This window comes from Microtus pennsylvanicus, chromosome 7, assembly GCF_037038515.1.
Source record: "Microtus pennsylvanicus isolate mMicPen1 chromosome 7, mMicPen1.hap1, whole genome shotgun sequence".
NCBI classification, from domain to species: Eukaryota; Metazoa; Chordata; class Mammalia; order Rodentia; family Cricetidae; genus Microtus; species Microtus pennsylvanicus.
The window spans coordinates 91,289,337-91,314,540 of NC_134585.1; the positions used below are offsets into that span (position 1 = coordinate 91,289,337).

At 41.7% G+C, this 25,204-nt stretch overlaps 1 protein-coding gene across 11 annotated transcripts in view; it reads left to right on the forward strand.

Moving 5' to 3' along the window:
* Ank2 (ankyrin 2) overlaps positions 1-25,204 on the forward strand; it is a 521,939-nt gene that overhangs the window by 126,590 nt on the left and 370,145 nt on the right. For 10 of the 11 annotated variants that reach the window (XM_075981421.1, XM_075981404.1, XM_075981391.1 and 7 more), the window contains exon 2: positions 20,779-20,839. The exons of the other annotated variant lie outside the window; for it this stretch is intronic. In XM_075981421.1, coding sequence (XP_075837536.1) covers positions 20,819-20,839 — 21 coding nt within the window. In that variant the 5' untranslated portion in view covers positions 20,779-20,818. The remainder of the gene's footprint in view (positions 1-20,778; positions 20,840-25,204) is intronic. 11 annotated transcript variants of the gene reach the window in all.

The following is a 25,204-nucleotide window of genomic DNA, read 5'->3' on the forward strand; positions in this document are numbered from 1 at the left end:
TCTGCGATGATCTTGCTATTAAAGTTACTCATAAAAAAATGATCCTTAAATTCCCACGAAAACAATGCTCACCGTTCATCATCTTCCACGGGGAATGCTGCTCTTTTTTTTTTCACTTATTTTTATTCTTTTACACTTTCATATGTGAATGTACTTATTTTAGTTGTTTCTCCTCTGTTACCCTGTTTCATCTGTCTTCTGTCCCACTGACTCCCACTGAAGCTCATCTTTGACTCCCACGTCTTCTTGTGGGGCTCACTACTTGTGATTAGGGTTGCTTGCATGAGGATGGATGGGACAGTTGTTTACTGGAGTGGAGGCAACTTACTAGTGGCTACACCACAGAAGAAAGCAACCCCCTCCTCCCAGCATGAGGAGGAGTTCATTGCCTCATTGTCGATGGACCCTCAGAGAAGGGTGGGGCCTCATCAGCTCCTCCCTCATCCATGATGAGATATTGACAGGCACAGTCTTGTTCAGGCCTTGTGTAGATAACAATGGCTGCTTGAGTTTAGGAGTGCCTATCATGCCCAGACGATGTCTTTGTGAAGTCAGAAGGAGACCATCCCCTGGCTCCTACATTCTCTCCACCCCTTTCTTCCACGATGTTCTCTGTGCCTTGGGGACGGGGATGGTAAAGATGTCTATTGAGGTCTGAGCCTTTCAACCAGCTGAGAGTCTCTGAACTAACCCCATGCGAGAAGAAACCCCTCTGAAGGCTGAGCACAGGACTCGTCTATGGTTTTTTTTTTTTTTTCGAGACAGGGTTTCTCTGTGACTTTTGGAGCCTGTCCTGGAATTAGCTCTGTAGACCAGGCTGGTCTCGAACTCACAGAGATCCGCCTGTCTCTGCCTCCCGAGTGCTGGGATTAAAGGTGTGCGCCACCATTGCCTGGCTTGTCTATGGATTTTAACATGAATATTTGAAAGGCAATTTGACAACATGACCAATTAGCAAAACAATGGGAAGAGGTTCCTCCTGTGCCCTGTGACCTCCCTAGCCATGGACTCCTGACAAGATTTATAGCACCAGATAGGGATTCCCTCTTATTGCATAGGCCTTAATTCCAATCAGAAAACGAGTGGTTATCCCCTTAAGAGTCATGCCACAGTTGCACCAGACACGTATCTTGGCAGGTCGTTATTGTTGCCCACAGCTTGGTACAGCTGTTGATGAATTTCCTTCCCTTTGAACATTATGAAAACCAGCCAGCAGGGAGACAGCTTTCAGTTCAGTTCTAGTTTGATTTCTGTCTTGTGACCAAAATCTGTGGTGCCTTTAACAAAAGGGTCTCACCGTCAAGGTCTGGCAACATGTGGTGCCATTTCAGCAACCAGCAGACTATTACAGACCATTCTATACACTTAGGAGTGCACCTCCTGTGGCCAGCTAGATTCTTTCTGCTACCCTGGAGTCCAGTGATTCTGTTGAGTTGGTAACATGCATATTTTCTTCAGCATTGTTGATGGTACCTCTTTCAGTTACTTTGTTATTTCTTCTTGTAGATTTTGTTTTGAGTCAGAGTCTCACTAGGTAGCCTAGGCTGGCCTTGAACTCATGAACATATTGTTGAAGCTTCCAAAGTTGAGTTACAGATATGCAATATCATGCTCAGCCATGTTTCCTTTTAGTCCCCTCACCCAGATTTGTTTTTTCCCCTTTGATTTCCTGATTTTTTTTTAATTTAAAAAAGTGACTATTTTTACCTTGAAAAATTTTATGAGAAAGTGAAACATGATGCTTTCTTATTAGTAGAGAATGTGACGATACAGCACAAATTAAATGTTTTATTTTATCCTTGGGAAGAACTGAGTTTATGGCCTTCATTTCGTGTCCCAGCTGTTCAGGAATCACTAAGCCCACTGGGAGTTGTGTGAGTTATGTAATCGGCTGGAATTATTTGCATTTGTGGAAGCACACTCACTCTCTATGTTAGGCAGAGCTGAATGGAGCTGCCCTTTTCAAGGATGCAGGGTTATGACTCTCGGTGGGACTGCGGTGTTCTCCTAGTGGAGTGCAGATGTAAATTTATTTACCCTTTTTGCAACTTTGAGCAAGAACACAGCATTCTTCAGCAGCTTGTCTCACTGCTGCCTTGCAAAGATACCATGGGAAGAGACTAACAAGAGACGAAAAAAGCATCCGATGGGCTTAAAACATGTGACAGCACCAATATTTATGGGTTGTAATTCGTTCAGCCCCCTCCGTTCTCCTTCTCTTCCTTTAAACGCAAGGCATATAAATAAACACAACATCTCTTGCCGAGCAGTTTCGTTCTTTCATGGTGGGAGAGAGGGAAAGAGCTTCCTTTGTGCTGCATCACTGTTCTGGGATTTCCTTCCCAGTCCCTCAATGTGAGTCATGAAACTTGGCTCTTTGAAGTTCCAGATTCCGGAATGAAAATAAATATGTATGACTGTGCTGTCATCCCAAAATCCAAGCCTGTGTGTGAGGCCACCTACAGCAGTCGACACGGGTTGTCTTGCACGGGATTATGAAATGGATTCATTTTATGTATAATCCCCTTCGCACTAAAGAGTGAGACTAGGAAGGAATTGATATACATTTCCACGGGCTCTGTCGCATCGTATGCCCACTCAAAGGCTGCTTAAATCCTCAAGAATTTATTTTCACTAAGGCAGAAGATGGCATATAGGAACAATAAAATTGTGTTCCAAAGAATCATTGCAGCGATCTTTTTGATTAAAAAACTGCTGTTTAAGGCACTGTTCCTGTGTTGTACCTGGAGCTCCTGGCAGGACAGCTGGATGGAATGTGAGAGCTCCAGACAGGCCAGGGATAATGAAACTCATTGACATTCTAGGTGGAAATGGAGGAAGCCACTGGCCAGACGCTATTTTCTCAGAGATATCAGGGTATTGCTTGCTGGACAAGGGGAGTAACTTTGGTATGGGAGGAAAGCTTGGCCTTTGGAGTTACACTATCTTTATTAATCTTGGTAAACCTGCTGAGCAAGTGGCTTTAATTCCTTCATTGGTGAACTAGGAAGGATAATCCTCCCTCCCTCCCTCCCTCCCTCCCTCCCTTCCTTCCCTCCCTCCCTCCCTCCCTCCCTCCCTCCCTCCCTCCCTCCCTCCCTCCCTTCCTTCCCTCCCTCCCTCCCTCCCTCCCTCCCTCCCTTCCTTCCCTCCCTCCCTCCTCTTTCCTTCCTTTCTTCCTTCCTTGCTTTCCTCCTCCTCTTCTTCCACTGCTGCTGATAGAACCTGTGGCCATGTGCATGGCAGGCAAGTGCTATACTATTCAACTTCCCCACCCTATCTATATTTATCTTTAAGGATGGTCTAGTGGTTAGAATGAAACATATGTGTACATGTGCATGCGTGTATACAATTCCACTGACTGGGAGAAGATCTTCACCAACCCCTCAACTGACAATGGTCTGATCTCCAAAATATATAAAGAACTCAAGAAACTAGACCGTAAAAGGCTAATCAACCCAATTTTAAAATGGGGCACTGAGCTGAACAGAGAATTCTCAACAGAAGAAGTTCAAATGGCCAAAAGACACTTAAGGTCATGCTCAACTTCCTTAGTGATCAGGAAAATGCAAATCAAGATAACTTTAAGATACCATCTTACACCTGTCAAAATGGCTAAAATAAAAACACCAATGATAGCCTTTGCTGGAGAGGTTGTGGAGAAAGGGGTACACTCATCCATTGCTGGTGGGAATGCAAACTTGTGCAACCACTTTGGAAAGCAGTGTGACGGTTTCTCAGGAAATTCGGGATCAACCTACCCCTGGACCCAGCAATACCACTCTTGGGAATATACCTAAGAGATGCCCTATCATACAACAAAAGTATATGCTCAACTATGTTCATGTCAGCATTGTTTGTAATAGCCAGAACCTGGAAACAACCTAGATGCCCTTCAACGGAAGAATGGATGAAGAAAGTATGGAATATATACACATTAGAGTACTACTCAGCAGTAAAAAACAAGGACTTCTTGAATTTTGCATGCAAATGGATGGAAATAGAAAACACTATTCTGAGTGAGGTAAGCCAGACCCAAAAAGAGGAACATGGGATGTACTCACTCATATTTGGTTTCTAGCCATAAATAAAGGACATTGCGCCTATAATTAGTGATCCTAGAGAAGCTAAATAAGAAGGAGAACCCAAAGAAAAACATATAGGCATCCTCCTGAATATTAACCTTCATCAGGCGATGAAAGGAGACAGAGACAGAGACCCACATTGGAGCACTGGACAGAAATCTCAAGGTCCAAATCAGGAGCAGAAGGAGAGAGAGCATGAGCAAGGAACTCAGGACCGCGAGGGGTGCACCCACACACTGAGACAATGGGGATGTTCTATCGGGAATTCACCAAGGCCAGCTGGCCTGGGTCTGAAAAATCATGGGAGAAAACCGGACTCGCTGAACATAGTGGACAATGAGGACTACCGAGAACTCAAGAACAATGGCAATGGGTTTCTTTCTTTTTTTTTTTTAAATTTATTTATTTATTAAAGATTTCTGTCTCTTCCCCGCCACCGCCTCCCATTTCCCTCCCCCTCCCCCAATTAAGTCTCCCCCCAGCCCGAAAAGCAATCAGGGTTCCCTGTCCTGTGGGAAGTCCAAGGAACCCCCACCTCCATCCAGGTCTAGTAAGTTGAGCATCCAAACTGCCTAGGCTCCCACAAAGCCAGTGCGTGCAGTAGGATCAGAAACCCATTGCCATTGTTCTTGAGTTCTCAGTAGTCCTCATTGTCCGCTATGTTCAGAGAGTCCGGTTTTATCCCAGGCTTCGCAACTGACAAAGGTCTGATCTCCAAAATATATAAAGAACTCAAGAAACTAGACCGTAAAAGGCTAATCAACCCAATTATAAAATGGGGCATTGAGCTGAACAGAGAATTCTCAACAGAAGAACTTCAAATGGCCAAAAGACACTTAAGGTCATGCTCAACTTCCTTAGCGATCAGGGAAATGCAAATCAAGACAACTTTAAGATACCATCTTACACCTGTCAGAATGGCTAAAATCAAAAATACCAATGATAGCCTTTGTTGCAGGAGGCAATGGGTTTCTGATCCTACTGCACGTACTGGCTTTGGGGGAGCCAAGGCAGTTTGGATGCTCACCTTACTAGACCTGGATGGAGGTGGGCGGTCCTTGGACTTCCCACAGGGCAGGGAACCCTGATTGCTCTTTGGGCTGACGAGGGAGGGAGACTTGATCGGGGGAGGGGAAGGGAAATGGGAGGCGGTGGCGGGGAAGAGCCAAAAATCTTTAATAAATAAATAAATAAATAAATAAATAAATAAATAAAAAAAAGAGTATAAAGTGTCCATCTTGATCTCTTCTGATTGATTTTAGTTTGAAGTCAGTTTTGTTAGAAATTAGTATGCCCACACCTGCTTTTTTCTTAGGACCATTTGCTTGAAACACCTTTTCCCAACCCTTTACTCTGAGTAGATGCCTGCCTTTGTGGTTGAGATGTGTTTCTTGAAAACAGCAGAATGTTGGTTCCTGTTTTCATATCCAATCTTTTAGCCTGTGCCTTTTTATAGGTGAATTGAGACCATTAATATTAAGTGATATTAATGACCAGTGGTTGTTTACTCCGGTTATTCTTATTGCCTTTGGTAGTAGAGTTTGTGTGTCTCCCTTCTTTGAGTTGTGCTGGTGAAGGGTCGCTAGATGCCTGAGTTATTGTAGGCAGTGTTGGCAATGTTGGATTCCTTGGGTTGCAATTTTCCTTCTATTACTTTCTGTAGGGCTGGATTTGTGGCTACGTATTGTTTAAATTTGTTCTTATCCTGTAATGTCTTGTTTTCTCCATTGATAGTGAACAATAGCTTGGCTGGGTATAGTAGTTTGGGGAGGGAAATGGGAGGCGGTGGTGGGGAAGAGACAGAAATATTTAATAAATAAATAAAATAAATTTTTAAAAAAGAAACTCAACAAATGGTAATTCTTATAGTTATTCAGGCTCTAACCAGGCACGCTGGTGCATGCTTTTAATGCCAGCACTCAGGAGGCAGAGGAAGGGTTAGATGCAGACACAGGTGGATCTTTATGAGTTCAAAGACAGATTGGGTCTATATATCACGTTTCAGGGCAGGCAGAGATACATAATGAGACCTTGCCTTGAAAAATGAAAAGAAAAAGAAAAAAAGAAGAAGAAAACATTTAGCCCCTATCAGACTCAGAATCTTGAAGTCAGGTGTTTAAAAGCTCTGGGGATGTAAAACATTGGCTGGGAATGCTGGCACTGTTCTAGCGCCATGCTAGAACCTGTGTGCCCTGGAGCAAGGAAACAACAGTGGTTCCTAGTCACGACAGGTACAGCAAAGCTTTACAATCAAGGTTGTCACGGTTGTGCTAGGGGGGTATTGAGGTTAACCTGTAAAGCATAACTGTTCTCTTTGTGCTTGTTTGGCTTATCTTTTTAGAGTCCTGGGCTCATAGAATATGGGGTTTTAATAGTTTACCAATGGCACACGCTGGTAGAATTTGCTGAGGAAGGCAGAGTCAGATGTATGGAGCCGCTGCCAGAGTCAGACATGCCAGAACTTTGCTGGTAGGCCACGACCTCATGGTGATACAAACAAGCGGCACCTTACTTCAACAAATGATGATGAATTCATTATGACAACTGATGATATACCTGGGGTATGATTATATTAACTACATATTTGGAAAATTTTTCTTTTACTTAATTGCTTTTATGTTCTATTAAAAGTCCATTCTGATATCCTAACTTTATCTTGTAGCTCAGTAGTAGAGCTCTTTGCCTAGTCCTTGCCAGAATGTGACAGTTCAATTTCTGGGGCTGGAAAATGAAACAAAAACTGCACTAATTTTAACTACAGTCTTGTAAGCAGCAACAAGAATGTTGCCTTCAATTTTCTCATGTGTAATCAAGGTTCTCTTTTTCTTATAGTGATTGAGTGGATTAATGTAATAAAGTTGAGAGAATGCTGAGAAAGCCCACTACACCTACAGATGTGAGTGTATGATTATGATCATAAGTCCATGGGATCCTAATTTGTCACAGAGACTCTCAAGGGTGGGAACGTAGCTCAGTTGTAGAGCAGAGTATAGCAGAGAGCGATAGGCATGTGGTTCTGGGGTGGAATTCAAGGCATAAAATCTCATGGACATGGTGGCACCTGTTAGGAATCCCAGGCCTGGGGTGGTGGAGGACATATTTTCCTAGTGGAAATTTTTATCAAGATAAGCAATGAAGCACTTAGCATTGTTGTTGCTCCCATATTCCATTTGTCTGGGTAAAAATACAAATAACACCAAAAACAGGTCTATTAGGCTAATACCACATGGATGACATCAGTATAATACTTAGAGAGAACTTGATACACTTACCATAAAGTCTTTTAGTAATCTGTCATAGACTTTTCAGTAGGCAAGTCCATTTTCAAATTAGAAGAAGAAAATCACTCCAAGTGGGGTTTTCAGAAGGACTTTTCTTTTATTATTGGCAGTCAGTATTACATTCCCCACGAACTTAATTTTTTGGTGCAGAGTGCCCTATTTCTCTCTGAAGAGTGGGTGTCTACTCTAGAGACTCACAGGGGTAGTTTTCACCGTTCTGCTGAGGTCCCAATTTCTCCATGATGTTCAGGCAGCAGCCCTCTCCCAGATGTGGATGTGTCCATATTATCTCAGGCAAGGTACTCATCAGCAGACCTCAAAGGAGCCCTCTTAATGCAAGGACATCTTGGCTCCACAGCTTTCTTCCTTTGACATCCTGCCTAAGGTCCTGCAAAGCCTGCCGTCAAGCTAATGACCTCATTCACTCTCCGGAGTACTTATAATCCCCGAAATCAAAATACAAACAAAAGTGGGTTAAAAACAAGCTTTGTGGGCCAGTGAGATGGGTCAGTGTGGATTGTCTCCAAGCCTGATAATTCAAGTTCCATCTCAGGAACAGGGTGGAGCTGAGAACTAACTTGGTAGGCTCCATGAATTGTCCTCTGATCCCTGCGGTCACCAAGGCGCATATGCCCACCTCCATGAATGCATAATGAATGAATGGATGGATGAAGAAAGAAATGTTAGCAAGTGAAAAAGTAACATCCTTGGCTGACAGTAATTTGAGAAAACCATTCACCCTCAAGAGCATATGTGAAAGAGAAAGCATTTGAACTGTCCATGGTTCAGGGTTTGTACGCCATAGCTTTGCAGACTTGCAACTGTGTTGCATTTGTGAGTCAAACTCATCTCGTTTCAGAAGTTGCACAAAGGAAGCATTTGTTTTCAGTGTCTCATCACCCATCACCCCTCACCCGTTACTCCACTGCCCAAGTTCCGGGCCTTTCTGCTCAACTCTGCCAGGAGAAAAGGCACTCACCCTGGAGTGCCTGGAAGGATCAGCAGACTGCCTGGACTCAGGACATGACTGCCTTAATTTATGTCTCTTGGCTCTTCAGAGTACTTAGCTGTGTGTGTGTGTGTTTCTAGCCACCAGGGGAGTTGCAATACAATTTCAAAGTTTTTGTTTGTTTTACTGTTTATGATATAGACTGCAGATTGTAGGTTTTGTTGAGAGCAAAACCATTTATTCTCCAGCAGCACATTTGACTCACACTAGAAATGGAACAGAATAGGAAGGTGTGCTCACACTTTCTCTTCCAGCTCCCTAACTGGATGTGTTTTACCTGACTTAGTGAGCTTATAATGCTCTCACTGAGTTCTCTGAGTCCCTGCATGGAGGAAATGACTGATTGTTTAAATTTGCATCTAGGCAAAGTGACAACTTTGTTTCCAAAATTCCCATATGGCCATAACTCCTGGTCTCAGGGGAAACCCTTCACCTTCCTGGCTTTGCTGTGTGAACGCACTCATTGCGGCCATTTCTGTCTTTCTTTGTTCAGTGTTTCTTATTTGTACCTTTGCTCTACTTAAGTTCTTTTTCCTCATTTCTCCCCATTTCTATAATCAAAATTTATGCTGGCTAGTTTTATGTCACCTTGACACAAGTTAAAGTCACTGGAGAAAAGCAAGCCTCAACAAGACCGAGCTGTAGGCAAGCCTATAGGTCATTTTCTTAATTAGTGATTGAAGGGGGTGGGCCCAGCCCATTGTGGGTGTTGTCATCCCTAGGCTGGTGGTCCTGAGTTCTATAAGAAAGCAGGCTGAACAAGCCAGAGTGAGAAAGCCAATAAGCAGCACTCCTCCATGGCCTCTGCATCAGCTCCTGCCTCCAGGTTTCTGCCCTTTTTGAGTGCCTATCCTGACTTCCTTCCATGATGGACTATGGATCTGGAGGTGTAAGGCAAAAAAGTGCTCCCCAACTTGCTTTTGGTCATGGTGTTTCACTATAACAATGGTAACCCTAACTAAGACAGAATTTAAATGGAGAAGATCATCTGTATCAAGCAAGTACTTTTGGATACATGATTTAAAAGAGAGGCTGACTTTTTAATATCACAAGATATTATATCTTTTATTTTTACCTGTTGTTGAAGTGGTAAGAGAATTGCTTCTCAGAGATGAACTAGCTGCTAAAATTCTTTTCTGTGTGGAAATGGATAGAAGCAATGATCTCTGTGGGGTGTTTCTAGCCCTAAAAATGTCCACGCACTGATGAGCTTGTGTTTCCTTGGACAGGGGAGGACATATGGAAGCCTGTCTTCCCATAGATTGTGTTTTCTTGGTCAGTGCCTGAACACCTGCTTGGGATTGTTAAGAGCCATCCCCTGTAGTACCCAGAGCACTCCCTTTTAGCTTGGAGCAGCAAAATGCCCCTCCAGTGGTGTTTCTGGAGCAGCTTGGAATTCCTGTAGCCTCAGTAATCCAACAGCTCTGACAGCTAATTTCTTCTGTATTTTCTTTTTGAAAGAGGAAAGTCTATTTCGGGGTGCTGGAGAAATTACGTATATTCAAATATTCTGAATGAGCAGAAATTGACTGTCTAATCAGAGCATTAATTTATTAAACATACATCAAAACACAAATTTAAAAGGTGAAAATACTTCTATTTGTTTCATAAAGGAATAAGCCAACCATTTTTTTTTATTGTTCTCTATTCTAAAGCAGTTTAATGTTGACGGAAAAGCTGAGCAGGTAGTAGGGGTGTTTGAGAGTGCTGGCTAGTTTTTGTCAAATGGACACAAACTACAGTTCCTTGGGAAGAGGGAACCTGCAATTGGGGAATTGCTTCCATCAGGCTGGCTTGTGGGCACAATGGAGGAGCCCTGGCTTGATTGATCATCGATGAGGAGGGCCCAGCTCAGGGTGAGCAGTGCCACCCCTAGGCAGGTGGTTCTGGATGGTATTAGAAAGCCAGCTGAGTCAGAGAGGGGAAAGCAAGGCAGGAAACAGCATTCCTCTCTGGTGTCTGCCTCAGGTTCTGCCCTTGGCGTCCCCGATTGTGGGCTATAACCTGAAAGTGTAAGCCAAGGAAACCCTTTCCTCCTCAAGTTGCTTTTTGGTCAGTGTTCAATCATAATAACAGAGAAACAAAGTTGAACATCTCCTATTACATCTTTTATCATTTGCTTCCATAAATAACATTGCACATTAATCTGGTGCATATATTATAACTGGCACACGTTACTAACCATTACGTTTATTAGTTTATTGTGATGATTACAGCGCACAGTTGATTGACATTTTGGGGTGAATTTTTTAAATATTTTTTAAAAAATTATTTGTTACTGTGTATGTGTGTGCTTTGTGTGTGGACATGCCATGGTGTGTGTCTCTTATCTCCTGTCTTTATGTGGGTTCGGGGGATCAAACTCAGGCTGTGAGCTTGCGTGGCAAGCATCTTTCCCTGATGTTTAACTTAAAGACCTCTTTCTGTTCCAGCAGGCCACTTTGGTCCTGTCTTCTTAGTGGCTTCCGTGCTGTGACAGTGTATTGCTTTTTCTGTTTTCAGTGACTTTCACAGTTTAGGAGCACTGAGGCAATGAGGTCATTGTGGGCTATCCCTTGGTCAGAATTTGTGGGGTGATTTTCCCCTCATAATTAGATCACATTATGCTTTGGGGAAGATGATCCCAGAATAGAGTTTCATCTCCATCACATCCCATCAGAGATAACTTCACTGACGTGACTCACCCATTGATGTGAGCCTGGCCGTTTGGCTGAAATACTGTCTGTCTGTGAGTGTGGGTTTTCCAGGGAAGTCAACTATTTTGAAACCATTCTTGACTAGTATTCCAAACAAAGATTCTAGATTCCAGATTTACAAGTTAATTTGGAAACTTACACACACATAGTCTTGGGAATAATGAAAATGATTGAAATGCTGCCCTTCCCGCCCCCTTTTCTGTCTGAAGACTATAGAACTTCATTAGCTAAGCTCACAACTTCTTTCCCACCACTCTCCATAGGAGGCCAGCCTCCCTGGTTGCAGTCAGCACTCAGGAAGCAGGGAAAGGGGGGATGTGACATTTTCCTCCGGAATGCTTCAGCTCCATGGAGGAATGGCTGCCCTGTGGACACTGACCTAGGCTTGTCAGTTCCCATAGCTCCCCAGGCGCTGAGATCTCTGACATAGCACCATGGGTATTTTCAGCTTTTGTGAAAGCCTTGCTTAGAGAGCAAAAAATATTTCCTAACTCTCGCTGGCAGACTTCTTTCTAGCAGACTCAGCTCAAGCTGATGGGATTGCAAAGCCTGGCCAGCGGGCACAGAGTCGTTGTCTTTATTTAAAACAAAAAGAAGGGCAGAAGAGGTAGCGCAATGGCGGAGTGCCTGCCTAGAACGTGCAAGGCCCCGAGTTCCTTCTCTAGCCACCAAAGCCAAAACAAGAGCAAAAACAACTGAAAGAAATACTGGAGCTGGGCGATGGTGGCACACACCTTTAATCCCAGAGCTCGGGAGGCAGAGGCAGGCGGATCTCTGTGAGTTCGAGGCCAGCCTGGTCTACAAGAGCTAGTTCCAGGACAGGCTCCAAAGCGACAGAGAAACCCTGTTTTGAGAAACCAAGAAAAGAAATACCGGAAAGTGCATTTTAGTGTAGTGTAGGTAATGTTGACTCGGGTTTTTGTCTTATTTTTTTATACTAGTGGTGCTAGAAAAGTCACTTCCTTAGCGGACTGTTTATGAGTTCTCAGTGTGATTCTCTGCATCTGAACCCAAGGAGTTTCCCTTTAAACCAAACCTTTTGCATAAACTCATGTGCACTTATCTATTTCATTAGTGACATCCAAAGTAATTTAAAAATTATGCATCTATTTCTTCATACATTTACCTTTGTTTTGAAATTTAACATTTATGCTATTACTTACATCAGCACACATGTACAATTAACCTCTTTTCCACACATGCCCTATAAACGACATTTTCTTAGCCATTAACATAGACAGTAGGGTAAAAACTACACCATTTTCTTTCTAGAATTTAGGCACATGGTAGGCCCCTTAGAGTTATTTCATTCCTAGTGGAAGTAAATTAAAAGATGTCTGTGCATTAGATTGGATTGCATCTTAAACATTCCTGTGTCCATCACACTTTTAAAGCCAATGCTATTATGCCAACATGCCTGGCTTCTCTACCTTGCTGAAGATCCAGGATGCCATTGACCATGGAATCCATTAATTGACCAGACTAGTGGGCCCGTAAGCCCTTGGGATCCTCCTCTCTCTGCCTCTCCCATCGCTGAGGGTACAGGTTGTGCAAAAATCCCCATTGTATGTGTCTGGATGTGTGTGAATACATGTGCGTGTGGCGGTGCGTGCACACATGTCTGTGTGCATGTAGAAACCTCCCTGAAACTGATGGCAGGTGTCTTCCTCCATTGCTCTCTACCTTATTCACGGAGGCAAGGTCTCGCTCTCTCACTTGAGCCCCGAGCTTCCTGTTACATCAGGTCTTGTTAGCCAGCTTATTCTAGGGATCCCTTTCCTCCATCATGAGTGCTGAAATTACAGGGAACCACCATACCCTCCCGCTGAGCATTTATATGAATTCCGTGGATCCAAATTCCACTCTTCATGTTTGCACGGCAGGTGCTTTAACCCCTGAGCAATCTCCTCAGTTCTTTAAACTTCTTTAATATAATTCTTAAAAAATACATCCAAATCTCCCTAATGGTTTCAAACCTGCCTTTTTTATTTTGAATGACTGGTTTGTTCAAGTCATCCCCATTCAGTCTCTTCATTGCCTTAGGCTACATTGCTTAATCTTCTTATTAGGGGAGTTTGCTTAATGGCTAAGTTCCATGATGGTCTGTGCAATGAATGTATTTCCATTTTTACTTCTCTGTGGTTTCCTTCCACCTCCATCATATTAAGGCTGAAATCTGGTGTTTCCATGATCACTTCGACTCATTCCTTCTTTCTGTTATTCAGTAAATATACTCAAACGCCAAGTTTATGGCTGCTGTTGGGCTAGACACCAGGATTCATGTTGGGAATGAACTGTGGAGCTCCCTGCTTTGTGGAGCTCACAGCTCAGTGCCTACTGCTGCTGACACCAGCTTTGACGTGGGGAAAAGAAGTAAGCAATAAACCCAGAGGCTTAACTGACCACATTTGTCCTTTAGGAGCTGGGGGGCTATGCTTTTTGTCTTGGTGTGTTTAGCTTTTTTTTTTTCAGCATGACAACACATGGGTCACTTAAGAAGAGCAAACCTCAATTGAGAAAATGGCATTTTCTCAAAACCATTCCTTGGCCTCTACAGATCTGCGGGGACATTTTCTTGATTAATGGTTGATACAGTGGAGCCTGACCCACTGTGAGCAGTGCTACCCCTTGTGGTCCTGGTTGGTATAAGAAGGCTGTGGAGCTAGACTGAGCATGCTGTGGAGAGCAAGCCTGTAAGCAGCGTTCCTCCATAGTCTCCACTTTAGTTCCTGTCTTAGTGTCCCTTGATGATGGCATTAAGTGCTGTAAGATGAAATAAACCCTTTCTCCCCAAGTTGCTTTGGATCATGGGTTTCCCACAGCAACTGTTGTAGGAGGCTGCTTGTTCGTTCCTGGTTGCCCAGACCTGAAATAATCACATAGAAACTATATTACTTGCAATACTGTTTGGCCAATATCCTAAGTGTGTTGCTAGCTGGCTCTTATACCTTAAATTAACCCATTTCTATTAATCTGTAGAGAGGGGTGCCCTTTGACTGCCCCATCTCTCTTCTCTCTCGGAGAAGAATAAATATGTAGGAAAGACCAGGATGGAGTTTACCTGGTACTCTGCAAATAACAGGAGTAATGCCTGTTCTGTCGGTGGCAACGGGCCCTCAGAGATTCTGCTGAGCGGCTCCATGGGAGCAGAAAGCAAGGGCTTCAAGCAGTGGCTCAGCGACTTTGTCAGCCTCTGGAAACTGGAACTAAAATTAAAAGTCGTCCAACAGTTCTAAATGTCAGACTGAATGCTGCTCAGCAGGCAGCATACAGTGTCGACTTTCCTCTTGTGCCATGGCCTATCGTGTGAGATGCTGGATCCCGCCCTCTTAGCACTTCACCGATACAAGAGCCAAAAACCAACTTGGTTTACAATTAAGATTCTGTGATGTGATGTCATTACCAGTATGCCTGGGACTTTAATTGAGCAAGTTTTTGTGAACTTGTTTTATCCTTTTGATCCTCAGAGACCATGCTTCCCCCCCCCCCCCCGTGATTACCTCCCCCCTCCAATGGAAACTCCTTGTGGATGCCTAAGTGTTACACTTTCTAAATTAGTGCTAAGGAACACAGAGGGTTCTTGACCACATACAAAGTGAACTGTGGAAACATTTTGTAAAATAACATAAGACTAGCCATCTGAAATCCACGGTCACTGTTCCAGGAAATTGAAAAGAGTGGTTGTGATTTAAGTATCTGAATACTTGTTTGTGATTTTGATGGCTCCGAGAAGGTTTTGTGAATGTGAACACTATGTCTGTTGAAACTGTGGTCTTAATTTTGATAAAATAGACCAGGAAAGACAAATGGTGGGCATGCTTGTGGGTGCTCAGAGAGACACCATGGGAACTGGGAGAGTGACCAGTCCTTCAGTCCATGGTGGCTCCTGATGGTCTGTATAGGAAAGTGTGAATAGAAGAGAGGATCCGGGCAAGTTCTCTGTGAAATGTTTTTGATGCCTTCATCAAAACACACAGCAGTGGGTTCCACTTGAGAATTTCTAATTCGAGAGATGAAAGTGGGGTGGGATGGCTAAGAACTCGCGTGTCTAAGTTCCTAGGTGATGCTTGTGCCAATCTTGCAGATCCAGAGACTTCTGAAATAAGAATTATTCTCATGATTTATTGTGCAGAATAATCACCTTGGAGAGCCCAGAAAGTCTCCATCAAGAACATCTCATGGGACTCAAGAGTCAGTGATTTAATGTTTTCCCCCTTGGGGCTGGAGAAATGGCTTAGCCATTAAGAGCACTGGCTGCTCTTCCAGAGGACCCAGGTTCAATTCCCAGCACCCAAATGGCACCTCACAATTGTCTGTTACTTCAGTTTCAGGGATCTGACATTCTCATACAGACATACATGCAAATAAAACAGTAATGCATATAAAATAAGAATAAATAAATAAAAATCATTAAAAAATATTTTTTTCCTTTATTTTTGAGATTATAATATAATTACATAATTTATTTCTTCCCTCATTCAAAATCCTCACATACATTCTTCCTTGCTTTCTTTGAAATTCATGTCCTTTTTTTTTCATTAATTGTTCTTACATGAATATGTACATATGCATATACATATATATTTCTAAATACACCTGTTCAATCTGTATAATGTTACTTGTGAGTATGTTTTTGGGGCTAACTATTTGGTATTGGATAATTAATTGATATTCTCATCCCTGGAAACCATTATTTCTTCCACTCTCAGCGTTCCTTAGTTGCCTGTAGTTCTTTACATGAGGTTGAGACCTCATGGGTTCTCCCCTGTCTACTTTGGCATGTCTATTAAAAAGCCTTATGGTGATTCTGGTACTTCAGCCTCAAGGATAGTGATCTGAAGACTTTAAGCTGCAGAAATATCCATAGCTTGTTAGAGATGAGCCCTCTATGTTTTCACAAGTATCTATAGAGAAGTTCTAATGTTCCTTTAAGGGTAAGAGGAAATCACGTGGGAACATTATAATAGTTTAATGGCTTAATCGTGCCATAGGCTAAATCACTTCTCATAACTTTGCAGAACGAGTTGTGATTCAATATGACAAATTGTTAGCAAAAATCTGATGCCCCCTGCTCTCAAGTCAACCACGTCTTTTCAAAGGAGACAGTAAAATGTGATGGAAAAAGAAGAGACTTTTCAAGGTGGATAGATTCCAACTCTGCTACTTCCACTTCTTGGGCAAGGTGTGGTGGTTGGTTTTCTCTTCTGGAAAGAAATAGCAATTCCCGACTCACACTGTGAAGAGTAAGAGTGTGATATGTGTCAGATGTATGGTGTAGATTCCCATGCACTGTGAGTGAGTGTTAAATAAGACAGCTATAAAACAAAGAGGCAGGGGAGGAGTGTGCAGTGAATAGGATCAAAGTACATTGTATACATGTCTGAAATTCTCAAAGAGTTAAAAAAAACATTGTCTTAGTCACTTTTATATTGCTGTAATAAAATACCATTACCAAGGCAACTTGTAAAACAAAAAACAAAACAAAAACAATACAAAACAAAAAAGACCAGTTAGTTGACTGAGCTTACGGTTTTAGAGGGTTAGAGTTCATAATGGTGGAACAGAGCATCACTGAGAGTTCGCATCTCCATCCACAGCCCCGAGGCAGAGAGGGTGCACACAGAGAATGGTGCCAGTCTTTTGAAACCTCAAAGGCCTTCTGTAGTGACACACCTTAGCAACGCCATACCTCATCCTTCCAAGCAGTTCCATTAACTGTCAAAGATATGAGCCTATGGGAACCATTCACGTTCAAGTCATCCCAAACATTATAATAAAGGAAGTAATGGTAGATAACACGTCTCTCATTTCTTAGTTTGTTCCACTGGCTCTCAGGTAAGATTGCTGTCCAACATCATACTCCTCAGCCAGCAATTTCAGCCAAAGCATTTGAAAGGATTTTGATTAAGTCTAAAAGAGTCTTTTCTGTAAGATTTAGGAATCTTTTTGAAGATATAAATTAAAGAAAATTTAAAACAATTTTTTTTAGATGTTGCGCAATGGAAAGGATTCCTTTCTATATCAAATAGGCATGGTGCATGCATATTTTCTGGAATGCTAATGAAAGATTTGAAAAAATGAGGTATGTTTGTATATATTGTCTTGGCCAAAGTCCATAAGAATAATAAAAGCCAGTTCCAAATCAATATATGTTATTTGAAAGATCATGATTATATGAATGTATTAAAAAATTCTGGCATTCATTGTTAAGCTTGGTAACTGCAAGGAGTATCCTTTTCTCTAGCACACTCCTCCATTCCTCTTTTTCCTTCACTGAGGAAGAACAGACGGAGAGACTCAGCTAGGATTGTTGAAGGAACTTTAATGAACATACAAAGTAGTCAAATTGTAGGAACCAATAAGGAGTGTGGTACATTACCTTAGGACATCCATCATCAATCCTAGGCAAGAAGGACTGCAGTAAGAAAAGCATGCTTTTGGAGGATGGGTGGGGGGACCATCTGATAGAAACTGCAGTGATAGAGAGATGCCGCCGTTGCCAGAGTCATGTGTGAGCAGGAGGGAACAGATGAATAAGTATCTTTATCTCTCTCCCCTTCCATCTAGAAATCTGCTGCCTTGTCAGCCCACTGGCCACACTAAGTGGATGGAGTTCAGTGGGCAGCAGAGCTCATGTGATGACATCTGTAGGGGCAGCATCCTAGGACTAGAGCAGGTCAGAGGAAGAAAAGTAAACACAGATAGAAAAACATGCACTTGGGTTGGAGCTAGGAAGTAACCAGCACGTGCAGCCATTTCTTTTGTCAAGCAACAACAACAACAATGCTTTGAGGTGAATCAAGGGTACAGGAAAATAGGATCAGGTGCTTGCTTGTACAGAAGGAGCTGTGGTCTAGATGCAAGATGAATGAAAGAGATTATGTTGGAAAGATGTTCCGATACATGGTTTTCAAAGATAGTTTGCAGATTATAGATGCTGTTCACTAGTAAATGTAAAGGCATTCTTTTCTAACCACCTCGAATGACAAGGAAATCTTAGTGTCAAAGACTGAGTCTTCCTGGGGAAAAGGAAAGGAGACAGAAGATGGAAGGTCGCAAAGGAGAGAACTGGCTTAGCGTTAGAGTAGCAGTGGCTGTCATCCACGCCCTGCATTCTCATTGTGGTGAACTAGATAGATACTAGATTTACTCCTCATGGACTAGATGTGTACTACGCCACGCGGTCATTGTGAGACTAAAGGAGTTTATATATGGGAAATGCATTGGGATGGGCCTAGACCTAGCCTGCTGTCAATATATCTAACAATTTAAGAATACATATCTGATGTTTGCATGCCTAATTTATGCCAGGCATATCCGACTTACTATCCATAATTCTTTAAGTAACTTCGTTTCATGCAGACACTGGAGGCTCAGTGCTCAGTAATTTGTACAAGGCCTGTAGTTAGCAAGAGGCTGTGCCAGGTCTTGAAGCCGGGCCAGTTGGATGGCCTTGCCAGGCCTTTCCTGGTAAAGCTCAGCCCACAGGCTTTGTCCTTTTTTCTCTCACAAGGCAAATACTCTTGAAAAAGCTTTCCCTGAAGTCAAATGATGCGACTGTGGGGTGAGTTTTCTTTGAGATTCTGTCCAGGAAAAGCATTGAAGTTGATGAATATACAAGCTCCTTCTGAAAAGGTATAAAACATTTGAATATAATGTGCCAAGCAGCACAATTTCCAAATGGATGCGCACAGTGAATCCAAGCTTGCTTTTGTATTGTTCTCAGTGAATTATCTGGGCCTCCTCACTGTCACCAGATCATTCAGCGTCTCTCAGTCGGCCTGCTTCATGATGTTAAGCCACATATGGGAAGTCCAGGAAGAACTTCTGAATTTTAAAGATTGTTTTAAAATTAATTAATCAAGAAAATGACAAAAACATAGAAGAATCTGTGAGCTTTCTAAAGAAAATAAACCCGAAGTAAAGAGACAGGGACTAATGGTTTATGTAATAAGCATAATGAGACAGATTTTATTGGTAATAGAAAATGAATGAAATACTTAATAATGGGTGTAGAAAAGGTTCTGTATGAATTATATATGATTGTTTTGGAAAACTGAGAAGGAAGAGTCAAATAAATAATGTGGTGGACAGACATATATGCAGGACAAACACCCGTACACATAAAATAATTCCTGGAAAATTAAGAAAAGAATAATGACCTGCACCCTGCCAGATAGTTCAGCACACATCAGTCAGCATCTAAATCAGTGACTTTCTTCCCGTGGGTAGCGCCCCCGCTGGAGGGGTCAAAGGGCTCTTCTACAGAGGTCACCTAAGACACAGATATTCACACTATGATTCAGAGCGGTGGCGAAAGTACAGTTAGGAAGTGGCAATGGAGATAGTCTTACGGTTGGGGGTCACCACAGTGTGAGGAGCTGTATAAAATGGTTGCAGCAGTAGGAAGGCCGAGAACCACTGCTCTATATGATCATTGTGAAGATCATGGCTGGATAAACTCTTCAGTAGCAGCTTAGTGCCCAGATTTGCACACATTAAAATGAGATGCATGGTGGGCAGAGTAGATACTCAATGAGAACACTGAGTTGGAATCCCCAGCACTCAGCATAGCCAGACATGGCTGTGTGTTGGTTCTTGTAACCTCAGAACTAGGGCTGGGATTCGTGGTAAGATTTCCAGTGCTCCAGTGGATGGCCTCCAAACTATGCACACATGAGCAGCACTGAGTTATCAAAAAAAAAAAAGTTAAGAAGGGAAGGAGGTTTAAGGGGAGTCAGGGAGGGGAGTAAGTATATGTGATGTATATGATCATATCTCATGTGTGAAATTCTCAAAGAATGAAAAAAAATTGGGATGAGGTAGGCTCCCCAAAGCTCACTGTCAGCAAGCCTAGTCAATATGGAGACGTGTAGTTCAGCGAGAGACTCCGTCTCAAGGCAATCAGTCAGAGAGCAGTAGAGAAAGACACCCGGTGTCCTGCCCTGGCCACCGCATGTGCAGGAAAGGGCGTATACATATACACATGCACACGGTATGTGCATATGCACCACACACATACAAATCCATAAACAGTGACATGCAGGTTGTGTAGAATGTGGAATAAAGCATGGTGGGCTGATCACGTGCTGTGTAAATGTATGTATCAGGTTTATAAGGGAACACATAGAAATACTCATAGATTTGAAGGGAGATGAGTGAGGGAAAGCAGTGTTGGATTTAAACAGTGGAATAAGAGATTTCAATTTTTTTAGAGTTCAATTGTTAGAGTGCTTCAACAGTAAGGTTTGAATTTTCTGTAGTACACTGTAAAGTGAACAACAAGCATGACAGTGACAGAATTGGCTACCTAACAGTTTTTATTTAAGTTAAATCAACATATTTTTGGGTGCATAGAAGTGAGCCAAGTGTTAATCAAGATATATGGCTTCGGAGAGCCATTTGTATGAGTAAACACAAATATTTCCATTGCTCATAATCCCCTCAATCACTCCCCTAGCAATGCATATAATGATGGAAATTCTTATATATTCTGCAATTTATGCCTCTGGCATATTATATGCTATTTTTATATTATATTTTGTCTGCTTTTTTGAGTACTTGAAATAATGGTTTTGTTTTAGTCTTTTGCATTAGAAAGAGTTGTCTCAGTGTGCACTGCAAACTTACTTTTAGTTCAAATCTAGCTACTGTTAATGACATATGATTCCAAACTTCTAATGTTTTCTCTTTTCTTTTCCTTTTAGGTAAGTAACTGATCAGGGAAATGAAGAACTGACATTTCAAATGACAACCATGTTGCAAAAGGTACTTTTGGTATTTTAATGTTATTTTAAAAGAATCCGATCCAAAGAACACGGGGGCTAAAATATAACTCACTACTCCTTTGCTTGAAAATCTTGTGAATCAGATATAAAGATATATCATTAATCATATTAAATTATGAAGAAAGTAAGTACGATGATCCCTTTTTCTGTGTTGGAGCAGTTATTATCAATTATAATGTTATGTGGGGATGGAAAGGGAAACCGTCTTTTCCGCAAGCCTCATTTCTGGGAAATGCAGGAGGAAGCTGTCTGACTGTAATAGGTAGAACAGGTCACACTGGGATTTATTCCATACTCAGCTCTCAGTTCTGTTCTTAGGGTTTATTTTCTGGGGCCAAACTGTCTTCAGAATGACAGCTTTCATTGCTTTAAGGGGTATTTGATTTTTGTATAATTAACTCAGAGCGCATCCATATGGAGAATTCTCCAGGGGAAGAAATATATGCACAGAAGTTGTTTTTCTGATAAAGAAAATATAGGGAAACAGGGAACATATCACATGGAGGAACCACAGGGTGTGAAATTCCTCACTCTGGGGCATCACACATGTGGTGTTTGGAATTATGTTCTTTTTAAAAGGCATGATCATATCCAGGAGAATTTTTCTCTCTAGAAGTAATCTTCAAAATATTGTAGAAACTATCTCAATCTCATTACAGAGAAAAAAATCTACATTATAAACTATCAGGCTAGCTGTGTGATGTCACAGCATTTGTGGCCGTGGTGTTTTGGTTATTAAAAAGTATGTGTTATCCCTTCACACAAGGTTAATAACTAAGCACAAATGACTAGATGATGTCGGAGATACAGAAGAGGAGAAAAGATCTGTTCCTTTTTTTAAAATAAAAAATGCCATTTTAAAGAACTTCCAGTTTTGCTGAGAAATTCTCTTATAAAAGTTTGACCACTGAGGAGGCATTGTCTGAGGCCGTGTTTGAAAGAAAAAAAGGTTTAGGAAATAACTTCACGGTGAAATGTTTATGCTCTTTGAATGATGACATTTAATTAGAATAAATTTCTATACTTTGCAGTGTTTTATACACAGTTCTTGAAGAGTTTTATTATTGTTGTTAATGAGAGAACACCGTTCCACTTGGGCTGTTTTCAGGGAGGGTAGACAGCACTCTGTCTTGTTTGATGACTAATAGTGTTTGTAGAAGGATCTAATAATATCATTTCATTTTCTTCAAGTACAAGCAAGCGAGGCTTCCCAGTGTGAGTGGTGGGTTAGAGCTGGAGAGAGTCCCGTGGGGCAGTTGAGGGATTTGTGGTGACTTTGGGAATGACCTTTTCTTAACTGTTCTGCGGGAACTGATTTTGGAAGGCTGGCTCACTGAGTAGGGGAGCTTTATCCCTTCATCCTATGCTTCCCTTTCCACGGGAGACGTCTCTCAGTTCTGGCTTGTGTCCTTGACCTCTGTTTAGGACCTAAACTTTAGATCTATGTCTCTGATTTCCACATTAGAATCTATGTTTAGTGTGAAGTCGAGTCTAGTTATACAGAAGAAGGCAGTAAGAGGAAATTAAAATAATTAAGACGGTTAAGTGTGAAACCAGGTGGTCCAGATATATCATTCATATATTTCAGATGTCTTCTTTAAAAGGCCTACTTAACTTGTAAGAACTGGAAGAAAATATCAAAGATTAAAGTGTCCATTTCTTTTGCCACAAAACTGGAAAATGCAGGGCTGGAGAGATGGCTCAGTGGTTAAGAGCATTGCCTGCTCTTCCAAAGGTCCTGAGTTCAATTCCCAGCAACCACATGGTGGCTCACAACCACCTGTAAAGAGGTCTGGCGCCCTCTTCTGGCCTTCAGGCATACAGACAGAATATTGTATACATAATAAATAAATAAACAAATATTTAAAAAAAAAAAAAACTGGAAAATGCAAAAGAAGTGGACATTTTTTAAGATAAAAGGCCTACTTAACATGTAAGAACTGGAAGAAAATATCAAAGATTAAAATTTTCCTCCATTAGGGAGTAGGGTAGTCTATACTGACATGGTCATTGATACACCTTTTTTTTGTTTGTTTACTCATGATAACCAAAAATTTTCACCTAAAAGTCAATATGCCAGTTTGTATCTTTAAACATAAATCAGATGCAGTTCTTGAGACATGTCCCGAAGTAATGGGACATTGACCTTTCCTTCTACCCATGAATAATCTGTTTGAACTTTAGGTAACTACATCTTGCAAACTGTTCATTTTATGTGATTATTTTCTCCCGAAGCACATACATCGTTGCTAATAATGATAGAATTAGATTTGTTTGTCTTGATTGATTTAAGTATTTCTAACCAACAAATCAAATGGGAGCTCATAGTTTTCTCATTAAATATAATTAGATGTAGCGTCTCTATGACACTGTAATTGTATTTTACATCTAGTTTTTGTGACTAGAGAAAATAATACTCTTATTTCTTATTTTTTCCTGCTGTTTGGGGTTAAAGGCATTCACAATCTTCATTAAAATGTGTTCTTTCTTTGTTGTGGAAAAAAAGATAAATTAAAAATTTGGTAAGCTAAAGATCACCACCTACTCTTACAAACGGAAAAAGAATAGACTTTTCAAAGAAAAGTATTTATTCTATGATAAATTTTTCTTCATTGTACCCGGGACCCCAACCCTTTGTTGTGAAGCTGTGTATAAGAGAGAATCCAGAGAAAGCAGGGACTGGGATGAGAGCTCAGGTGGTAGAGTGTTTGTCATGCATGCACCAAGACTTCAGTTCCGTCACCATCACTGCTGGTGCCACATCATTCACACTAGTAACTTCAGCCCAGAACAGTGTGCTTTGATCCCAGCGCAAGAGGACACTGACAGGTGGAAATTAGAGGGTCACTGGCCAGCCAGTCCAGCTGCATTGGTAAGGTCAGAGGGTCACTGGCCAGTCAGTTCAACTGCACTGGTAAATTCCAGAGGGTCAGTGGTTAGCCAGTCCAACTGCACTGGTAAGGTCAGAGGGTCACTGGCCAGCCAGTCCAACTGCATTGGCAAGGTCCAGATTCAGTGAAGTGTCTCAAAAAATAAGGTGGAGAGATGATCGAGAAAGGTGCAATATCAACCTCTGGCAAGTGCATGACTGTGGATGTGCATGCATGTGTACACACGAACATGCACACCCCCCCCACATGAACATCTACACAGACAAAGTGAAAAAGAAAACATAGGGATCTGATGAAAGAAATGAAGTTTTTTTTTTTCAGATTTTGTTTTATTGATTTTTATTGAGCTCTACATTTTTCTCTGCCTCTCCCCTCTCCCTTCCAAACCTCCTCCAAGGTCCCCATGCTCCCAATTTACTCAGGAGATCTTGTCTTTTTCTACTTCCCATGTAGATTAGATCTATGTACATCTCTTTTAGGGTCCTCATTGTTGTCTAAGTTCTCTGGGATTGTGGTTTGTAGTAGAGTTTTAACGAGTTTATTAATGACTTTCTCAAAACAAAAGTCGTTCCCCTGGCTCACAATTCATTTATGTAACTCCTGTCTGTTAGGTAGTCTAAGAGGAACTAGTGATGAGCTACTGTGTTGGTCTTATGATTTGACAAGGAACAAGAACAAGATCTGTGTGACTTCCCAACCAAATTCTTCACTGATTTTGCAAACAAATAACCAAATATGTTTGTCCCTTTGTGGCGTATTAAAAGGACTTTCCCACAGACTTATATGAATCACAGAAGTCTCCGAGTCCTGAGTCTGCAGCATACTTAGAACAAAACATAGGAGGAAAGTATGACTTTAGCCTGATCATAGGAGTGAAACCAGAAATAGGAATTTCATGGAAGAGTTCATGCCCTCCTCAGCATGCATCTGGCTCTCTTCATTTTGCTTCCATTAGCTGTGGTTGCTCAATGGTGCAAAGAAAATGTTATCAAATATTAACAGTTTTCAGAAAGTGCTTTTGAGCACCTCAAATAATTGTAAGCGTCGCAAAACTTATAGGAAGTGCCCATCTCAGGGAAGCTTTATTTAGTTCCACAGGGCATCGTGTCTTCCAGTTCCCAAGAGCTACTCTTGAGTGAGACTCAAAAGCAGGGCACACTCATTGCAGATAGGGAATAAGTGTGTGCTTCATGGGTGTGTGGGAGCCAGCAGAAGGAGACAGCAGAATTTTGCAGATGGATGAAAAGGTACTTGAAATAACCCAACGTAACTTTTGGTCAAGGATCCAGTGCATTGGAAATTATTCATTAAAATATGTTGAACTTCCCAGATTTGAATGCACGCATTTCTGTTCAGTATAAGTAGCCAAATACTGAGACTTCAAAAGGAACCAATTATCCTCTGTCTTCCTCACTTTAGAAGGAGAATAATATTTGGAGGGCAATATACTTCTG